This window comes from Telopea speciosissima, chromosome 6 (assembly GCF_018873765.1).
Source record: "Telopea speciosissima isolate NSW1024214 ecotype Mountain lineage chromosome 6, Tspe_v1, whole genome shotgun sequence".
NCBI lineage: Eukaryota > Viridiplantae > Streptophyta > Magnoliopsida > Proteales > Proteaceae > Telopea > Telopea speciosissima.
Window position 1 is genome coordinate 6,349,347 of NC_057921.1, and position 20,249 is coordinate 6,369,595.

At 40.1% G+C, this 20,249-nt stretch overlaps 1 protein-coding gene across 3 annotated transcripts in view; it reads left to right on the forward strand.

Moving 5' to 3' along the window:
* The window catches only part of LOC122664662 (folylpolyglutamate synthase-like), a 69,619-nt gene that overhangs the window by 25,260 nt on the left and 24,110 nt on the right, over positions 1-20,249 (forward strand). Inside the window, exons 10-14 of one of the 3 annotated variants that reach the window (XM_043860588.1) lie at positions 10,178-10,342; positions 10,450-10,695; positions 15,033-15,111; positions 15,655-15,807; positions 15,997-16,157. In XM_043860588.1, the coding sequence (XP_043716523.1) occupies positions 10,178-10,342; positions 10,450-10,695; positions 15,033-15,111; positions 15,655-15,807; positions 15,997-16,157 (804 nt within the window). The remainder of the gene's footprint in view (positions 1-10,177; positions 10,343-10,449; positions 10,696-15,032; positions 15,112-15,654; positions 15,808-15,996; positions 16,158-20,249) is intronic. The other 2 variants (XM_043860589.1, XM_043860591.1) reach the window with 2 other exon arrangements.

A 20,249-nucleotide genomic window follows, 5' to 3' on the forward strand; every position in this document is an offset into this window, starting at 1 on the left:
TAACAGTTTATACTGTTGGCTTTGGGTAAGAGAAGCTGTTCGATGCGATCCCGGGTTCAAAAACCTTGCTTATAAGTTGCTATGGGCCCACCCAAGTGAATAAAATTCCTAAAATAAAAAGCAGTGTCAATTCTGAAAATCCCATAACAATTAAGGACCCTTTAATAAGAAAACAGTACTTGAGACAAATCTGGAATTAAAATTAAATATCAAAGGCAATTCTGGAATAGAATAAGGGTGGGATAACTTAAGGGCGTGTTTGGTTGCGTAAATCTTTTGGATGTGGTTTGATTGTGGATGGTCATCCACTTGAGTTACCATCAGTTGAATCGTAATTCCAGAAAATAAATTGTTTGGTTATCATGATTCTATGACGTGATTCTTCTTGAAAAACTGTTTGCTTACCCCGAGTCTGTCAGTTGGATTTATCCTGAATCTATCTGAAAAACTATTTGGTTACCTTGAGTCTGTCAGTTACTAAACCTTACATTTAAAAGTAAAAAACACATTAACAAAAAAATAAAAAATAATAATACGGTTACCATATTAATGTTCCCAAATAATTAATTAAATCCAATTACCACCCAACCTTATATAACCTAAAATTACTAATATACCATTGCTATGTGCGAGTGTGTGAGTGAGCAAAGGGTGGGGGTGAGTGTGTGCTTTGGTGTAGGGGCAGCAAAGGGTGGGGGTGAGTGTGTGCTCAGGTGTAGGGACAGCAAGGGGTGGGGGTGAGTGTGTGAGTGTTGTGTTAAGGTGTAGCGATAGCAAGGGGTGGGGGTGAATTTGTGCTCAGGTGCTAGCATAGAGGGTATGACTCAATATGTCTCAATAGCTTTCATTTAAGTCGATTGAAGGAATCTCCCATGCATAATTCCCTTCCCTAAACTGTAATAAGTGGAAAATAAGAGATGCGTTAAAAGTTTACATTTTCAATTTTTACTACCCGATGTAGAGCAAACTAAAAAGTGAGTCATCTCAAATAAGAAGCTACTGCTACATGAGAGTCGTGATGGAGTCGAACCATCATCTCCTGGGAACAAACCCAGGTGCTCTTCCTTTTCAGCTAAAGACTCACCTACCTACATAAACCATGTCACAAAAACATATATCAACTGAACAAGAACGAAAAAAACATTTGAAGCCAACCCACAGTGGAACTATTAAAAGCAATCAACTAAAAGAAGGGAATTTTCTAGCAACATCACTTGAACTTGCATTAGAAAAGAAGAGAATTTTCCAGCTGGGAACACACTCTAATTTAATATGGATTCTAAGCTTAAAGATGGTCCAATTAATCCATGCTGCAAGCTCTAATCCTTAATCCATGCTGCAAGCTCTGACCTACTACTAACTGGAAACAAGCAAGGTTATGACAAAAACAAGATGGCTTAAAAAGAATAGCAGAAAAAAAAAGGCAAGATAAAAGAGAGGAGGGGGGAAAAGCTGAGTTCAAGAAAATGACTGTTCATAAATGGGAGCAGGAATAGTCCAATCTGAAGGATTGACATTGCTGCTGCTATGAATCAGCCAATTCCTCAGATGGTGAAGCCACCGGTGTAATGGAAAATCTACTGTTAACATCCCATTATTTGGGTTTTGGATGGGATTTCTGATTTTATAGAAGTATGGGAACAGTCTTCAAAACCCATCTTCAGCTACTAACAAGTAACCAAGAAAGGCCCTTGAGAGTTGAGAATAATAGGACAAAATATTCAGAATAACTGGAAGGAGTTAAGCATATTGAAGTATCATAGGTAAAGGCTGAAAAAGCAATATATGATCAGAAAGTAAAGATGAAAAGAACATAGAGAACCATTGACAATATGACCTTTTAAAGAGTGGCCTTAAATATTGACTAGAGGTTTTGCAAAATAAAACGTATCTGGTGATGAGCTCAGCAGATTTCAAAATCACAGCATTCTTAAGTGGAAAAGATGGAGTAGAAGTTGACATTGTTGCATTAATAGAATTAGATATACAAACTTGTGAATTTGAAGTACCCTTGCTGTGCTTGATCTTTAGCCAACAAATCAAGGTAGTCTCCATATGGTTGCAATTATAATGGTAAAGAAACAGAGCAAGCACCAGAACTCAAGTTCTAAATAGACCTTAAAACACACATCATATAAATTAAGAACTGGCTCCTAGTATCAATAATAGGAAATGAAGAACAATGGAACTCTGATTAGTTTGAATTTATAGAACCAAAAGAACAAAAAGTAGAGACTTGAATAAGCAACTAATGCTAGAATTTCGTCTGTGTAGATGTCAACCCTTGAAAGAGCATAAGACATCAATATGGCCTGGTAACAAACTCAAGTGTTGCAAGTACTTTAAGGTTCATTTCATATTGTAGGGAAGAATGGAAAACAGAGAAGGGGAGGGGGGACGGATTAGACGGAATACACAATTTCAAGAATGGGACCTCTCAAAGCTTGGGTTTGGGAAACTGTGTCAGACAAGATATGATATGAGCATTAGATGTTACAACCATAGTTCAAAATCTCGAGATTTCGAGAATTTCGACCCCCTCGAAACGAAATCACCCCTCGAATAAAAAAAATACTAAATTTCGATCGAAATTCTCGAGATTTCGAGATATTTTGAGATTTTTTCAAAATCTCGAGAAAATGCTTTATATAAAATACCATGTTTCGATAGTCTCGGTCGAAATTTCGACCGAGACTGAGAAACAGAGCATTTTTCCTCTTTTGCTTGGTTTTTGAAGGTTTTTGCTTATTTCTTCTTCAATCTTCCACTTCCCACTTGAATCCTTGCCACATCTACGCCGGAATCACTTGGAGAACAAACTTCTTAGCACATCTGTGAAGCCTTTCCACTATTTCAGGTAAAACCATATTCTCAAAATTGATTTTTTTTAGGGAAATGCTTGATCAACATGTTTGTTTGTGATGAAATAAATATATGTTAGACACCGGAAGCCGATCTACGACTTCACGGTGTCGAAATTTTGTTTTGGTATATATATTATTTATTTATTTTTCTACTTCAAAAATTGGATTTATTTACAACAAAAATCAAAAAATAATAGGGGTTATGTATATTGTATGATGATGAATTAAATATATGTTAGACACCATTGGCCGATCTATGGCCTCATGGTGTCAAAAATATTTTTCTGCCAATACTTAATTATTTTAATTTTTGAAAATTATAAAAAATATTTAAAAAATTCAAAAAAATAGCAAAAAATAAGAAATAAGATGAGGTTTTTGTTTTAAAATTACTGAAAAATATAAAAGTAAATTGTACATACTTCTTATTTGTTGCCCATTTACATATCTTTTCGATTTTGTTGTGCTACGCCAATATTTATTTGAAAAATATTTTTAAAAATTGTTTTTAAATATGAGAAAAATATGAGGGTTAGGGGAAAAATACTAAATAGTTATATACTTATATACTTGTGTTAGTGCTCTTAAATCTTAATTCTTAAACATTTAAAATTTTAAACTAAAAGAATTCATGTGCTTCAGTGATTAATGAATTGTCTTTTATTCATGCAACAGTAAACTAGTCTGATTATGACGAACCGTGGTAAATGACAGAGCCAGAGGCAAAAGGGGCAGAGGCAGCTAGCCCAGACCCAGGAGGGGAGCACACCCACGCGCACTAGGGGTGACATTGCATGGTTGCATGGCACTCCAATTGATGGGGATAAAAGAAAATCCCAATGCAACTATTGTCACATGCAGTTTTTGGGAGGTGGTGCCACTAGACTCAAACAACATCTAGCTGGGAATTCTCCTTAAGTGGTCGCATGTCATATGGTATCTGTGGAGATATCTAGGGCTGTCATTGATTACATGAAGGGAGGGAGTAAGAGGAAGGCTCAGAGGGAGAAGGCAAAAGTAGATCTTGAGGAAGCAGTGAGGTGTACAGCGGGAGGCCAATCAAGCCATCGTGATGATGATGATGATGACAATGATGATGTCTATGTTCCCGATGATATAGAGACCGAGCAAGAGGCTAGGGATTGGAGACGAGCACGATGATGAGCAGAGCCGCATTATCATGAGGATCGGGAGAGAGTCGAGAGACAGAGAGTAGGTGGTAGTGGAGGAGCTAGTACCTCTAGAGCTGGTGCTAGTGGTAGTGGAGGAGCAGGTACAAGTGGAGGAGGTGGGTTGCCTAATCCCTTTAGGAGATCACAGTGTACGAGGGCAACTCCCCCTCCGCCTCCACTACCACAAGATGACCCAGCACTTCACCAAGCACTTGTTGTTTATAGAAAGAAAGGCAACAAACAACCAAAAATAAAGGGAGCATGGAAAAGTCTGAAGGGGATGGTGAAGGAATCTATAGCTAAGTGGATGTTATACCATACCATCCCAGCAAACACAGCACAAGGCCCCTTTTATCAGACTATGATAGATTCCATTGCTGAGGCTGGCCCAGGGTATAAGGGGCCCACCCCATATAAGATTATGAATGTGTATTTGCCCCAACAGAAGAGAGAGCTTGAAGACTACATCAATGAAATGAGGGGGCTGTGGGAGAACTATGGGGTAACCATAATGTGTGATGGTTGGACTGGTCCTATAAGAAAGTCCATCATCAACTTTATGGTGTATTGTGATGGGAGGACAGTCTTTCTGAAGTCTGTTGATGCATCCAAGGAGAAAAAGGATGCAAAGTATATTTACAAATTGCTGAAGGAAGTGGTAGAAGATGTAGGAGTGGGGAACGTTGTCCAAATTGTAACGGACAACGGAAGCAACTACAAGAGTGCCGGTGAGAGGTTGATGCAAAACAATAAGTACCGGTTGTTTTGGACTCCATGTGTTGCCCATTGTATAGACCTCATGTTGAAGGACATGGGAAAGATCAAATTGGTACAACATGTCGTGGAAAAGGCAAGGCAAATGACCAACTTTGTCTACAACCATGGGTTTGCACTAAACCTCTTGAGGGAAAAGTGTGGGGGTGACTTAGTGAGGCCAGGCATAACTAGATTCGCCACCAACTACATTGCACTCAAGAGTATAGAAACTAAGAAGTCTAGACTGAGATCAATGTTTGCTTCTGAAGACTGGTTCAACTGGAATGGGTCCAATACCCATACTGGTAGGGAAGCACAAGCTACAATTTCATCAGATGACTTTTGGTCTAAGTTGCATAAAGTGGTACAACTTCTGGACCCAGTGGTCAAGGTTTTGCATATAGTTGATTCTGCTATCAAGGGACTAACCATGCCACATCTATATGCTGCCATAGACTTGATGAATGAAGGTGTTTACAATGCAAATCCACGAGGTAGCAAACACTTTCTCAAAATTATCAAGGAGCGCTGGAAAAATCAACTTATGCATCCACTGCATAAGGCTGGTGAGTGTACACTCTTTGTTTTTTATGCAATTATGTCTTTTAAAGTTAATTTGAAGGATATATTACTAACTAGTCAATATGTAATGTCAATTTCAGTATATTATTTGAACCCCAAGTACCAATACAGTCATAGGCTTGGGTTGAATAATAGTCTTATTGACGCAGTCAAAGAAGTAGTTGCCAAGTTGGAGCCGAATAGTAAATTACAGGCGATATGCAACAATGAGGTGAGTCTTATAAGTTATAATTCATTTGGAATTACTCAATTCAATACTAAATAGTAACGAGTCATTACTCATTACTAATTTTAAATATTTTCCAAATGATTATAGTTGAAGACTTTTAGGGATGCATTGGGAAGTTTTGGAACCGAAGTGCAAGGAGGCGGACAGCGGTGATGCCGGTACTCATTAGTCATTACTTCATTAGTCATTACTCAATTCAATATCTTATTCTTTTGAAATGAAGGTGACATGTTTCTTTTGTTGTAATGCAGCTGAATGGTGGGTGTTGTATGGGGGTTCGGCAAACAATTTAAGAAAAATAGCAATCAAGGTTCTCTCCCGACATGTTCAAGCATCTGCGTGTGAACGGAATTGGAGTACATTTTCTCTCATCCACTCCAAGAGGAGAAATAGATTGGGTTCTGAACGTCTCTCTGACTTAGTGTATGTGCATTATAATTTGAGGTTGAAGATGCAACACATACGCATGGGACAAGAGGGTATCAAGGAAAATATCGATCTCGCCGACATTTTCCAGGTGGAGTCAGATGATGAAGATCCTATTGTTGATTGGGTAAGGGATAGAGGTGAGCCAGTGTTAGATCGGCCGGAGGTAGACGACCCCATGATAGCGAACACATAGAAGCTGATGTGGATGACTTCATGGCTGCAGAGGGTGAGGTACATGCACGGGGACGCGTCACCCATACCGTTCGATCTCTTGGTGGTGTTGATGAGGAGGATGAAGATTGGTCTATGTCATCTGGTGGAGATGGTGGTGGTGGAGATGGTGATGGTGGAGATGGTGGTGGTGGTCCTGATGGAGATGGTGATGATGGAGGTGATGATGAAGGTAATGATGGACGTGATGATGATGGTGATCAAGCATATAAGGGAACTCGAGTCCCGTTTGTGGTACAAGAGCAGCAAGAGGCAATCCGTGCCCCCACCGGCCCCACACCAGCCACACGGCCCACATCGTCCACCTCGACCTACTCGAGAAAGCAGCGTGGCCAGTCCCGTCCTGGTGGTCGTGGTAGTGGTACTAGTAGGTAGGCTGAGCCTATGGACATTGATGCCCTATCTAGCTCTGTTGGTGGACTGAGTATTGGCGATAGAGACAGTAGATCGAGTGGGCATTTCCGTGCCCCATCTTTTCATGTAGACAGCAGTCCATCTCCAGCACAATCAGAGCATGGTTCATCTCACTCACATCCATGTGGCGAAGGGCATTATGGGCAGTACCCTTGGGGGCAGCAACCTATATCTTCTCCATCCATTCCCAGTTTTGAGTATGACTCCCACTCACAAGGATATAGTGGATCGTCTTTTGTGCATGACTTCTTTTCCTACACTGGCTACCCAACCCACCAGCCGCAGCCGTACAACCCGTACATCCTCCCAGAGCCGTCATATGACTCATATCATAGTGGATCAGTGGGTAGTACTTCTTCACAGTTTGGTGACCTATATCCTAGGATAGGTTACCTTCAGCATGTTGATGATGCAGTTTACATGGCCACTGTGGATGACTACACTCGCTTCTTCTCCCAGACTATGACGTGGCATGCATTTGTCCTACAGTCGGAGAACAATACACGTCGGCTCCAGCGAACCATGAGTGGGGTTGATCCTGGACGGCGGAGTAGTTATTATTAGCAAATTTGTAAACATTTGAGATGAATGATGACTAGTTGACTACTTGACTTGTAGCCTTGTAGGGGACAATTGGGGATATTGACATATTGTGATTTGGAATGTTTGATATCATCTTCTTAAATCTTAACTCTTAAGTTGTTATTTGTTAACTTGTTATTGACTTGATGTCTTATGTACTTAATATTATGATTTATGACTTAACTTATGAGTCATTATGTTTCCAACTTAGTTCCAAGTCAATTTACTTGTTTAATGTACAATGTGTATGTGTAAATGTGTAATTAAGTAAGTTATACACTTATACATTAGGGTTCGACCGTACGTTGCCAATCAATGGTGCACATCCAAAACACCATTTTGGGTGACTATTTTTGCAATTTGAACATTTAAATGTGTTTATATAGCCTAAAATAGGGTTTCCATGAAGTTTCAGGCCTTAACTTGGCCTAAAACCCACCGAAATGACCTATCGAAACATACCAGAAAAAATACAATATTTCGACCGAAATATCCGAAATTTCGAATATTTCGGATATTTCGGTCAGCTCGAAATACCGAAACGAAACGAGTTCTCGAACTATGGTTACAACTAAACAAAAAAGAGGTCATATTTGAGGAATTGAGGTTCCACCACACGAACAGAATCGAAGTACATCCTTATTCGTCTTGGGTTACTCCCAAATATTGCAACAGGAGGCTTGAAAATTACAAAATATTTTTCAGAGTTCAAACAACTAAAATCTTTCTTCATGGTTAACATCCTATGAGTAGGCACTCTGATCAATCTCACTAAAATAAAATGAAGACAATCAAATAAGAAGAAGAAATATACATAAGGAGAAAATTGAATGATGCAGTTCACATAGGTTTCCAGATTGTTTCCACTGTAGCAGCAAGTCAAGCTGCTGGCCGAGCCTGCTACAAGTCAGTAGCAACCCTTCTTGCTGCTCCTCAAATCCTCTTCCTCCTCCTCCTACTATTTCTCTGATCATTCCAGATTTTAAGTTCTGAAAACAAGAATCAAAACCCCAAATAGAGAAACAGACAACCCAAACTCAAACCCAAATAGATACAAATCCATAAAACCCCTTCATCTTGGTGCTTTCTATCTCAAATGAACTCCAAAATAAAGCTAAAACAGAGAATACATGATCCAAACGTCATTTGAGAACAAGAACAATACCTCTTGAAGAATCACAACCCTATTTGGTTCGATTTTTCTTCTAATCTCAAACCAGTCCCAGCCTTTCATGTTGTTCACCGACTAGAATCAGGTGCTACTACCCATATCTTCCTCTTTTCCATTCCACGATCTCTCAACTCCTCCCCCTTCTCCTTGGTACGATCTTTCTCTCTCTCTCTTCTCCCTCAAGCTCCCACAGAAAGAGACCACTGCCTTCTGAGATTCATTTCTTCTCAGACCGTTCAGTTCTTCCAAGAAGGAGATGGAGAGAAGGGCGTGATAGAGGATGGTCCAGAGAGCCAACGCTTGCAAGATCCGTTTCTTCAGAGACGGAGATGGAGAGAAGGGCATCACCAGAGAAAGGTCGAGAGATGGCCTGGGTCAGACAGGGTCGGCAGAGTGAGAGAGCAGAGAGTGAGTGAGAGAGAGAGAGAACACAGGTTCAGGCCATGGAAGAGAGAGTGAGAGAACGCAGGTTCAGGCCATGGAAGACGATGATCGTTTTTCCCTAGTTGAAGAAAAAATCGCGTTTTTCAGATCATTTTTCGATTTAGGGCAAGAAGCTTATGATTCAAAGTTGGATGATGTTATTTATACTAAGCCTAGAATTTGTAATTCATATCTGAGTTCACCTAAAGAGGTGAACTCAGATATGGATCAAGTTTAGTGTAAAAATCAGAATTATGCAATTCTTGTAATCCATTGGAATTAGGCAACCAAACGGTTTTATTAATTTAGAATTATGGTCCGACAGAACACCGTTCTGTTGACGCCCTACAAAAGTTCAAAAAAAAGGGGGTTTGTGTAAACAGAGGTATGTACTTAAAATCAAATAGTAGGACTGGATGTCTTGTTCTTCCTCTTTATAAGAAAGAGGGAGGTGGAGAACAGGTTCGACTCCAATTGAGAGATGTCTCTCAAGTAAAGTTCGATCAACCTGAGATTGTTGGGTAAGATTCTGCACTCAATAATCTTTTACTCTTCTAGAAACAATCAACAATAAGGAAAATCCCTGTAACTGAATCTCGCAGAAGTTACAGGTAAGGTTTCAATTGAAGGTCAGTATCTCCTGGTAAAGGGGAAATCTGGGAATGAAATTCCAGGGCTTGAATGTCGCCCAAAGGCATGTGATCTGCACTCTAAATTTAGGAAGAACAGAAAGGGATTGTTAGAGTTCGATTCAGATCTGGTTGGATGCAGGTACCGCCCAGAACAGAATATCAGCAGTAACAAATGGAGAATAGGAAAATAAAAGAGGAGGATAAGGAGCAATTAAGAAGAATGGAAAGAAGATTAATGGAGAGATTAACCTGAAACAAGAGGGTGGAACTGAGAAGAGGAAGTTGCAGAACTTGCACACATGCAGCTCTTGGCAGCAACACCAACAAAACTTTCATTTAATTTGTCAAAAAAAGAAACTGATTCCAATCGCAAGGATTGGTTACATATATAAACTAGTCCTAATCCCATCCATAACCTGAGACAAACTTTGGCACCGATTCAAACTCCTAACGTTATCGAAACCTACGAATTAAAATTCAAAAACAAATTGGACCCTTCTCCTACGTATGACTATCTCCAATAAGAAATAAATAAACTGAAAAATTGCAATAATAACCCAACAAACTAAAAAACTTCCTACTTGCCCCTATCAGATATAACTGCATCACTGTTTATTTTATAATGTTGAAATAACAAGAATCAAAAGGTTGTGGCTTTTGCCACCTAGTTGTTTATGTTTTGCTGGTGGCAGGTACCACTTCAAATAGCATTGCCATTGGACAGAAACTTTCTGCATGGTCTAGATCTTGGGCTTGTTGGTGAGCATCAATACATAAATGCAGGGCTCGCCATTGCTTTATGTCGTACCTGGCTTCGGAAGACTGGCCATCTAGAAGGCACATACCTTGACCAGCCTGTAAGTTCTATAGTTAGTTTGAGGTTGTCTGCTTTTTCGTAGCAACATGTTGGAACTTGGAAATCTGAAATTTCTATCTCTTAACTATCCATGCTGCATGGAAATAGAGCTCTCTGCCGGAACAGTTTGTTAGAGGGCTTACAACAGCCAGTTTGCAAGGGCGAGCACAAATCATCTCTGACCCATATGTAGGATCAGGGAATCTGGTTTTTTATTTGGATGGAGCCCATAGCCCAGAAAGCATGGAAGTGTGTGCAAGGTGGTTTTGTCTTGCCATCAAGGACAATGTCCAACAGCAGAATTTCTTGGAGGAGAAGCCCCAAAATGTCGCCTCTGTGAAAAACTCCACACCAGTAAGAGCACTTGGCTTTCAACTTCGTGCTATTTGTATGTTAAAATTTTTTATGCTCCTTCCATTTTTATTGAAGCAGAACATATAAATTTGAAAAAGGAAAAGTAATTTACAACTGACAATGAAGTGGCTTTGGATAGGCTAGATAATTATGATAGATTGTGAAAGCCAAAGCTTTCACAATCTAATTAGCTCAACTTTAGTCCCATATAGGGGCCCAATGTAGTAGTTGTTAGGATGGGCCTTTTATTTATGTCAGGGGTAATTTTGTATGTAAAAAAATAGCTGTTAGTAGCTGTCATGGGGTCCAAGTTAAGTTTATCGCAAGTCAATTGAGTTAATAGGATGTTTCTATTTTTTTAATATGTTGATTTGGAAATTAAGAGTTGTTTTCTTTATTCTGAGTTTTAAATAGATGTAACCCCTTCTGTCACATCCCACTCCCCAAACATTGGCAGTGTGACTGGAATACCCCCGGTATTCTACACCAATCCCAAGGATCTGCACTTTGTAGTACCATGTTCACTAATCCCGACACTATAATCAAAATCAGAGCCGCAACGGAAGCATATAATTACATAGTTAGACTAACAGAATTCAGAAACTAAAGAGGTGATACTATATATGTAAGTGCCATCTTATTCCATTATTCACAGTGTTCATCGATCATATCATAAGTATAGTAAGTAAATGTATACAGCAACCAAAACCACAAGTATCATCATACTTAATTACATTTCCGAAACAAAATAAAGGAAAACATAAATCCCATGGGCCTCTAGCCCCACTCTACTGTCCTTAGTAAGCACATGCATCACAGGTACAGCCTGCACCGTGCTCCTCCTCGCCAGGAACACCCCAAGCCTCATATCCATCGCCACACTGATAGTCATGCTCAGCCTCGACTGGGTCCATCATGCCTGCATCCACATCTAAAAAGTGAGGACCCTCGAGGGATGAGCTTCCTCCAAGCCCAGTGAGCGATTAAACCACACAAGCAAGCGCAATAACATATATGATACACAGTATACGTGATGCATGAATGCATTCGTTGATTTTCCCCCTAACAACAAGTCTAAGGCTGGTCAAGTACTACCATGGCACTCAAGTAGCATCCTCGACATTCGGTGTCATAAACCAAATGGCAGTCCGACGATGTCAAACCCGTGCCATTGTTGAAGCCTACGGTACCGGACTCCTCACTGAGTTGTCTGCAAACCCCCGATACAAACGCCGTCCTGGTGTTCAGCCCGAAATACCAGTTGGCACCTGAACTTCATGGTGGACTACCCCGAAAACATGGTCGGGACCCATGGGTATGCCTGACACCTATACCCTTGTCGGTAAGGGTTGTAGTACTGGGTGTATCATAGCTTAACCAATCAAACATCTAATGCAATGCGATAGTATGCCGATGTGTAGCCTAGAGGTCGAGTCCATAGTGCCAAATCACGGTGGCTCGGCTATCCTCTTGCCCCCTCTAGCTTACACATGGCGGGTGTGATACCTAAGTCACGGTCGGCCAGTCACCACCCTATCTCATTCCCTATCCTCTTGCCCCCTCTAGCTGAGATGAGGAATGGAGCTCTAGAGTTACTCCAATGGGGTTGAGGCTTCTCCTTCTCTTCCTCCTTCTTCCTATCTCATCTTCTCTCCTCTATCTTAGCTCTCCATGTTTTCTCTCTATTCTCAGGTGTTGGAAAGGAGAGAAATGAGGAGGCGACTAGGGTTTTGCCTAATTTAGCTAAGGATTCAAGGGTTTGCTTGGTTGGGATTGGTTTTAAGGCTTAAAGTGTGCTTACAACACATTAGATTCTAAATAGGTCTTAGGTCAATCATCCTAGGGGTTTGGTTAGGTCATTTAGGTATTAAGTAGCTTAGGTTAGCTTGGGGTTGAGCCCTAGGCTCGAGCATGAGTGAACCAATAGCATGAATTGAATTTCTGGCCTGTTTTAGCCTCTGCGGACAATCCTGCGGATCATGTGCTGCATCGTCTGCAAACTGCCCAACCATCGTCCGTAGAGGGCATTTTGGACAGGTTTCAACTCCAAATGGAGTGGGATCTTCTCGAGGGTAGTTATACATGCAAGAGGGGTCTTAATGGCTAATAATAACACATACCAAATATAATAAAAGGGATTGGTTGATTAGATACTAAAATGCATACTAATCAAGGAATTTTAAGATCGATGCCTACCTAGTCAAAGTCCTCCTCCGGGACCCCGAAGAATTTCCTCATTTTGATGCACACTTCATAGAGGCACCAAGTATCAATGTTGCATGATACCGGATTCCTTCTTCGGTATTCCTCACTCCTGGGGCTAGTGCTTGGAGGATAATCTACAAACTTACGGTCAACGAATTTTTCCCACTCTTGGTTGAGGAATCTCTCTTCTACCGGCTTTCCCGTTCTTGGGTCCATGATCTTATATGTCGGTTTGATCGTCAGTTTAAGTAATTCGCCGGCGTAGGGAGCTTCCCAAACTGCGCTACAATACATACACAAGTTTAAATTAGTATGGATTTGGGTGCGGATGTAACATCTTCTATGTTTGGAATGGGATAGAATTATTGTTAAAGAATTTGTTTGAGTGAAGTTCTTCTTTTCCCTCCCCCTCATCGATCTCTTCTCTCTCTTCTCCCTTGCAGCGCTTCTCCTTTCTCTCCTTTTCTCTTCGTTTGATCTCCCATATTTTTTCTCTTCTTCTTCCCCTATAGGTAACTCTTTTCCTTCTCTCTCTCTCTCTCTCTAATAATCCATCTCATGTGTTGTCTTCACAAGGTCCAGAAGCTTAAATCAACACATCTACATACCTGTTTTTCATCTTATTTTCTGTTATTTCTGCTACTAGTTCTTTCTTTCTTTAACCTTTTATCATCCTGTTACTTCTGTTTTCCTTTATTCTGTTCTCTTTATTTACATCAGTCTCTTCTCACAGACTGTCCTTTATTAAATATATTGAATCCTCGCAACTCGTTTGTTTCTGTATTTATCTTTTCGTTGTCTAAAATCTACATATTCTGGCCATCTTTTCGGCATATTTATGTCTTTGATTCTGTCCTAAGACTTTTTACTTAACCTTTTACTGTGAAACAAAGTTAAATATTTATTTCTGTCCTATCCCTTCAGCTGTTTACCTATTACCTAGGTCTGGCCAGAAGCTGTTAAATCCTAAATTCTTAATTTAGTAATCAGGGATTTGGGTCATTTGGTACACCACAAATTGGATCTTGGCTTGGTAGTGGAACCTTCACTATCCTTGCCTCGTAGTGATGTGGAGGCTTTGGTAGTTCTAGAGGATCCTGTGGAGACTCCACTAGCAGCAAGTTTGATTACTATCTTCCCAGGATAAGAAGATAAAAAAAGGACCATCATTCTGTGAAACAATGTCATACCTCCTTTTTCCTAGTTGTCTCAGGTGCTCCTCAATCTGGCCAGCTACTTGGATAGCATTATACATATTGCCAGCAACCTACTGTAGTCTGTAAGCCAATCCAGAAACTACGTGAGGTTGTAATCCGTTTCTGAACTGGGCAATCATGACATTTTTGTACCACTCAAAATCTGACCTTGCTAAGTAATAAAATTTAGCTACGTATTTCTCCACTGACACATATTTCCTTGCCTCAGATGTGCAAACTGAACCTGCATTCATTGCTTGTAGTCTGTGGGCAGGAATCTTCTATTCATGGCCTCCTGCATTTCAACCCATGTGTTGACAATTCCAAGTCCTTGGAATCTGGTTCTGTTGATACCTGATCCTCCATACGTTCACTGTCCCCTTCAATTTCGCTTCAGCAAATATAATCTCTTGCCTCACTCATGGAGGGAGGTCATAATAACCATGAGAGTGGTGATGCAATTTGTAAGGCAGCAAACTCAGGTTTGGTTTCTTCTTTGAAGGAATTGTGTTCCTGGATCCAAGTCAGTATTTGCAACCATGATGGAGGATTCAACAAAACCAGAATGCAGACATGACTAGTTAGGGTTCAAAGACTTAGGTGCTTACTTAGGTCTTCATTCTCTGGAAGAGGGATCTGACAAGGTGAAGACATTTGGAATTAATCTCACCATTGGATCCCATAGTACCTAAGTTCTACCTTAGATTCACAGTTATTGAAACAAGCTGTCAATGTCACAGCCATTAAAAGATTACTCCACACATGTTAAATCAGCAGCCATGGTGAAGTGGCATGAGAATTGATAGCTATTGGCAACAAATTTTGTGAGCACCGGCACTGCCACCTTATGCTTCAAAAAATGTCTCTTTTACTTTTCTACTGCCTCCGTGATCTAATGGGTGATGTTGTACTGAAAGTTGTGGAAGAATTGTGCAGATACTGTTGTTCAATTGCATGTCAGTGCGGGATCCCCAGCTACTTCTTCCACGCCTTATAAAGACTTGTGCTCATCATGGTAAGTTCTGTGAACGGGACATGGAATTAGTATTTTATATAAGTACCGTTGATATTATACTGTAAATTATTGCAATATCAGAACAATTGGGTCATGCGCATGAGGTCAGTTGCTCCTGCAGTTGTGCTATGAGCCGCATTTAGATATCTACATCCATCTGTATGGTCAAGATTCAGTCCCAATTCCTAAAAGTGGTTTAATTTTAGAAAGAGATTTAAAAGTAAGGATGAGGGTTCCCATGCCACACCAATCGGGGCGCGAGAGATGGTTTCGTCAATAGGACGAGCCCACATGATCGGGAGGAGAGTGTCAGTGAGGGGCCCACATGGTTAGGATGTGAGAGGGTATGTGAGAGGGCACAGGTAAGCATTCCCACACTGTTGGCGTGGGGATCTTTTTCCCAAATAGTAATTAGGTGGCAATATGGCATCATCCTATTTGTATTTGAAATTTCTAGCATTTAATAAACAACTCAGCCTTATCCCAACTAAATGGGCTCGGCAAATTTCTTGCATTTAATGTGAATCTAATTTGATATTTCAGGAGTACACTTCCAGAAGGCCCTTTTTGTACCCAATATGTCAGTATATAACAAGGTTGGAACCTATGCTTTACCATCAGCTGAACCTGATGTTGATTTATCATGGCAGCTGATATTACAGAGGGTGTGGGATAGTCTTATCCATGGTGACAAAGGTAAAACTCTTGCAAATTAGTGCATATTTCATGGCCATCTGAGCAAGTGCATTACAGTTTATCTTCTTATGGATGGTGATATATTTTAAGAACACCACCCCCTTTTTACTAAATTGTTGCATATGCACATGTATGCCAACTTCTTGTTCAGCTTATCCATATGTTTTGATGGTTTTATTTTCTTACTAGGTGCAGATGACCAATCCACAGGCTCTATCCATGAAGAAGTTAGAGATAATACAAAAAAGGATCCCACAAGTTATGAGGGCAGTTTGGTATTTCCTTCACTACCATTGGCTATTAGATGGCTAAGGGATAGCGTTCAACAGAATCAATCCATTCGCTTTCAGGTATTTCTAGCTTTCTTATGGAAGGAAATAACTGAATTTATCTATTGGGGCTAGTAACTTGATAGGGAAATATTCTAGTTTGGCAGGTCTAGAGAGTGTCTCTAGACTGGTACAAATATATGCCGCATGACAGATCAGATAGGGAAGAATTTTTAGACAGGTAGTCCTTCAAGGTTCCCTGCTTATATATCAAGAGCAGAAAAGTTGTCCAAGTTTTATATAAAGCTCTGAAAATCCAGTGAAAAAAAAGAAACTTCTTAAAAGAATTGGATGACTGAAAACACAAGGGTTTACGCCAATACATGGGAGGTATATATTGAAACAATACCATAGATAGAAAACCAGAACTAGAAATTTAGAAGAAGAAAGAAGAAGAAGAAGTGAGAGAGAAAAAAGAGAAGAGACTGACACAAGAAAGAACAGTCCATACTTGTGGCAGTCTTCTCAGCACATTATATTAGGGTAAACAAATTACAATACCGCAAGGACAAGAATCTCCTTCAGTCTTTGTAGTAGAAGACTAATTAGTACGTGAACAATAGAAACTAAAAACAACTAAAATATATGATGCAGGTGCACTGCCTTGGGCCGACCCAAACCCAATTGGGTATCCATGTGAAGATGAACCAGGTCCAACTGGGTCTTTGGGTTCAGTACGATTTAATTTATTTATTTATTAGGGTTTTCTTAATTGGGATTTTTTCTTGTAATCTTTTATTTTAATTGGGGTACTTAGTGGTAGAGTCCTTTCCATACTTCAGTTTTTAAGTTAAATAAAGATAGAGTTGATTTAGGATTTTATTTCAATTAGGAGTCTTTATGTTTAATCTCAGTTTTAGATTAGTGATCTTTATTTTCTCTTTAAATACAAGCTTGTAACTGTCGTTTTAGGCAGATTTGATTAATGAAATTTTGAATTGTTTGTTACAGTATGGTAAGAATGAATCAGGTTGTGTGACCTCTTCTCCCCTCTGATATTTTCTTCTTCTTCGTCGTCTTCATTATTTCCGTTTTCTTTTAAACCAACACTGTTACTCTGTTTTCTGGGTAACCCTGACAGCCCCACAAAGCTGAATTGATCTCCCTTGATCTTTCTTCTTTTCGCCTTAGATTTTGGGGGTTGAGGCCTTACCTTAGGGCGACCTTTGCTACTGAACCTGAGCTCCAAAGCTGGCTGGAATCGTGAGTTTCAGACTCACCTTCAAGTCTGAATCTAGATCTTCTGCCAGATCTGTTTCAGCCATTCCTTGAAATATATTGTTTGCATAGGTTTGATATTACCTCAGAAGAGTTATTGGTTATGATTCTTCGATTGAGATCTCAAGGTAAGTAGAAGCCAATCGAGTGAGTTTTCCTCCTAAAACGAAATCTGTTTTTTCTCCTCTGGTTTGTGTTAGAGGTAGGAGATGGTACTGTATTTCCCATTTCCCACAATTCCTTTTATGCTTTTATTTTATTTATCCACTTTCCATAAATACCCCTTCCTTCCATTCCTGTTTGTCCCTTTTTTCTTTTAATTCCAAATCTGCCCCTCCTCATATTGTACATTACCTTTCCCTTTTGTTCTTTTCTCTTATGTTTAAACTTCCATCTATTTACAGAATTGCCACCCTCCTTTTGGGCATTGAATTATTTACTATTCTGCCACTAAACCTTGCATTTGAGTGTTTCCTTGCTTGGGTGGGCCCACAAGCAACTCGATATAAGGATTATTCCAACCCGGGTTTTCAATTGGCTAGAATCCCTTACTTGAACGAAAATAGATCTTGTGGAATCATATTGAATATTTGACGATACATTCCGTACCTTGCTAAAAAAAAACCGATCCTTGCTTACCAACCACACATTGTCTAACCAAATCCAATTCTCTCTGGATACGCATTAATATATTATTGTAAGGTAGGACAAGTATACCCCTGGGGTACAATATATACATCTTAATACTCCTCAAGTTGGAGCATATAAATTCACCCATGCCCAACTTGGCATAAATCTTCCAGAAAGCGGGACTAAACAAAGGCTTAGTAAAACATATCACACAACTGATCTGTAGAGGAAACAACGTAGTGACAATCAACTTTGATGTAGACAAGTTCTTTGGCAAGCAATACTTCAGCCATAAGAAGTGCAGGTCTGGTCCATCACAACAATCGATGGACCAGCCCACAGGGCCATAGGGCCAACCAGCTTTAAGCTGGGCCAGCCCACATGGCCTGAGAGTTGTTTGGGTCTCTCAAACCCAAAATTGTGGGGCATTTTTGTCATTTTTCTTGAGTTCTTCTAGGATGGCCTCAGATAGAACCTATTGGAGGGCAAGGATACATGCACCAGATCCCATTTAGCTAATTCTCCTGATGTGTTGGGCTGGGCCTCTTCCCTCTTAATATCTATTTCCTTTTTTCAGTTTGCGTGTTCCTTTCTCATTGCTATTCTCTTCCCCCACCCCGCTTTTTCCATCTTTTCCTTCCCTTTTTGGTTATAACTCAGTTTTCCTACTTTGTTTTGTTTGGATCCATGTAGCCGACCCCATTAAGTTGGGATAAGGCTGAGTTTGTTGTTGTTGTTTTGTCATTTTTCTTAAGTTCTTCCAGGACCTCAGCTAGGCCGATGGTCACAATTAATAGACTGGGGACCACAAGCTTTGGGGGTCGGCTGCAACACTTGAAGACCTCTAGAAGATTGAGATTCTACTTAGTTTTTATTTTTTATTAGATTCAGCTTCTATTTTGTTGGTTATTACTTTCCAACTTAGAGTTTCTATTCAGGAACCTAGAGTTTTTATTTTATTTACTTTCTATTTTGTCCAACTACTTGTAATCCAAGTCTCAACTGTATGTGGGACTTTCTATTTTATTTGTTGCTATTTTTGGGGATCAACACTTGAGCTTATAAATATGTACTGCCCATAGAGGCGCCTTCATGATTTGATGATGAATAAAGAACTTGCTTTTGTGCAACTTGTGTCCTGGTGAGAGGATGAAAGGCTGAGAGAGCTGACCCTATCCCCCTTCTATCCCTATCTTCTTATCTTCTTCTTCTTCCAATCGAACCTCCACAGTTACTGTGAGAGTGTATTCAATTGCTGCTGCTACCTTGTGAAGACCAGAATCCATCATTATTCACCAACAAAGACTGCTGCTGCAACACAGAGGCATTAGGAGAGATTCTGCTCACCTGCAAATCAGATTTCCAGGCCATAACCTGCTGCAACTCAGGTCTCAATTTCTCTACAACTACAGCTCAGATTCAACTGAGTTTTGGAGGGCTAATCCCTGTCAAAGAGACCTACCTTCAATCCCAGTTTGGAGCCAACACTGCTGCTGATTTGCAAGATACAGCCTTACCTTCTAATTTTCATTCTACTTTCTAAACTTGTAACCAACCTCCATCTCTTGATCTGACCATCAGAATTGGTTCTAATTTGGAGGGATAGTTTTCCTTGTCTGAACCTTCATTCAACCCAAGTTTCAGGCCCATCACAGGGCTGGACATTAAGGTTCTGTTATAGACTTAAACTGACCTGCGGCTAGGTTTTGGTTGCTGCTTTGTTACACTGTATTGTGGATAATTCTGGGGTTAGTTTACTTGTAAATTAGCTCTACATTAAACTTCTTTATTTTTGCATTTCTTACAATGTGACAATCAACTTCAATGTGTTTGGTCCTTCCGTGAAACATCGGGTTGCTTGCAATATAGATAGCAGATTGATTATCATAGAGCATCTTCATAGGTTTAGTAACCGGAAGCCCCAACTCCTGAATTAATGATTTCTGCCACTGTGCCACATTAACTCGGCTGCTATATGAGACATGGCTCTATAGTTACCCTCAACATTGGACCGAGCCACAATTGCCTGTTTCTTGCTTCTCCAGGTGACAAAATTGCCACCAATGAATGTACAATAACTTGTGGTAGATCTTCGATCACCATCAGCACTAGCCCAGTCTGCATTAGAGTATCCAACCACATCAATATGTTGATTAGGTCAATAAATGAGCCCCTTTCCTGGAGCACCATCAAGATACTTTAATATTTGACATGCCACCTCCCAGCGAGCCTTCTTAGGTGACTCTATAAATTGACTATTAACCA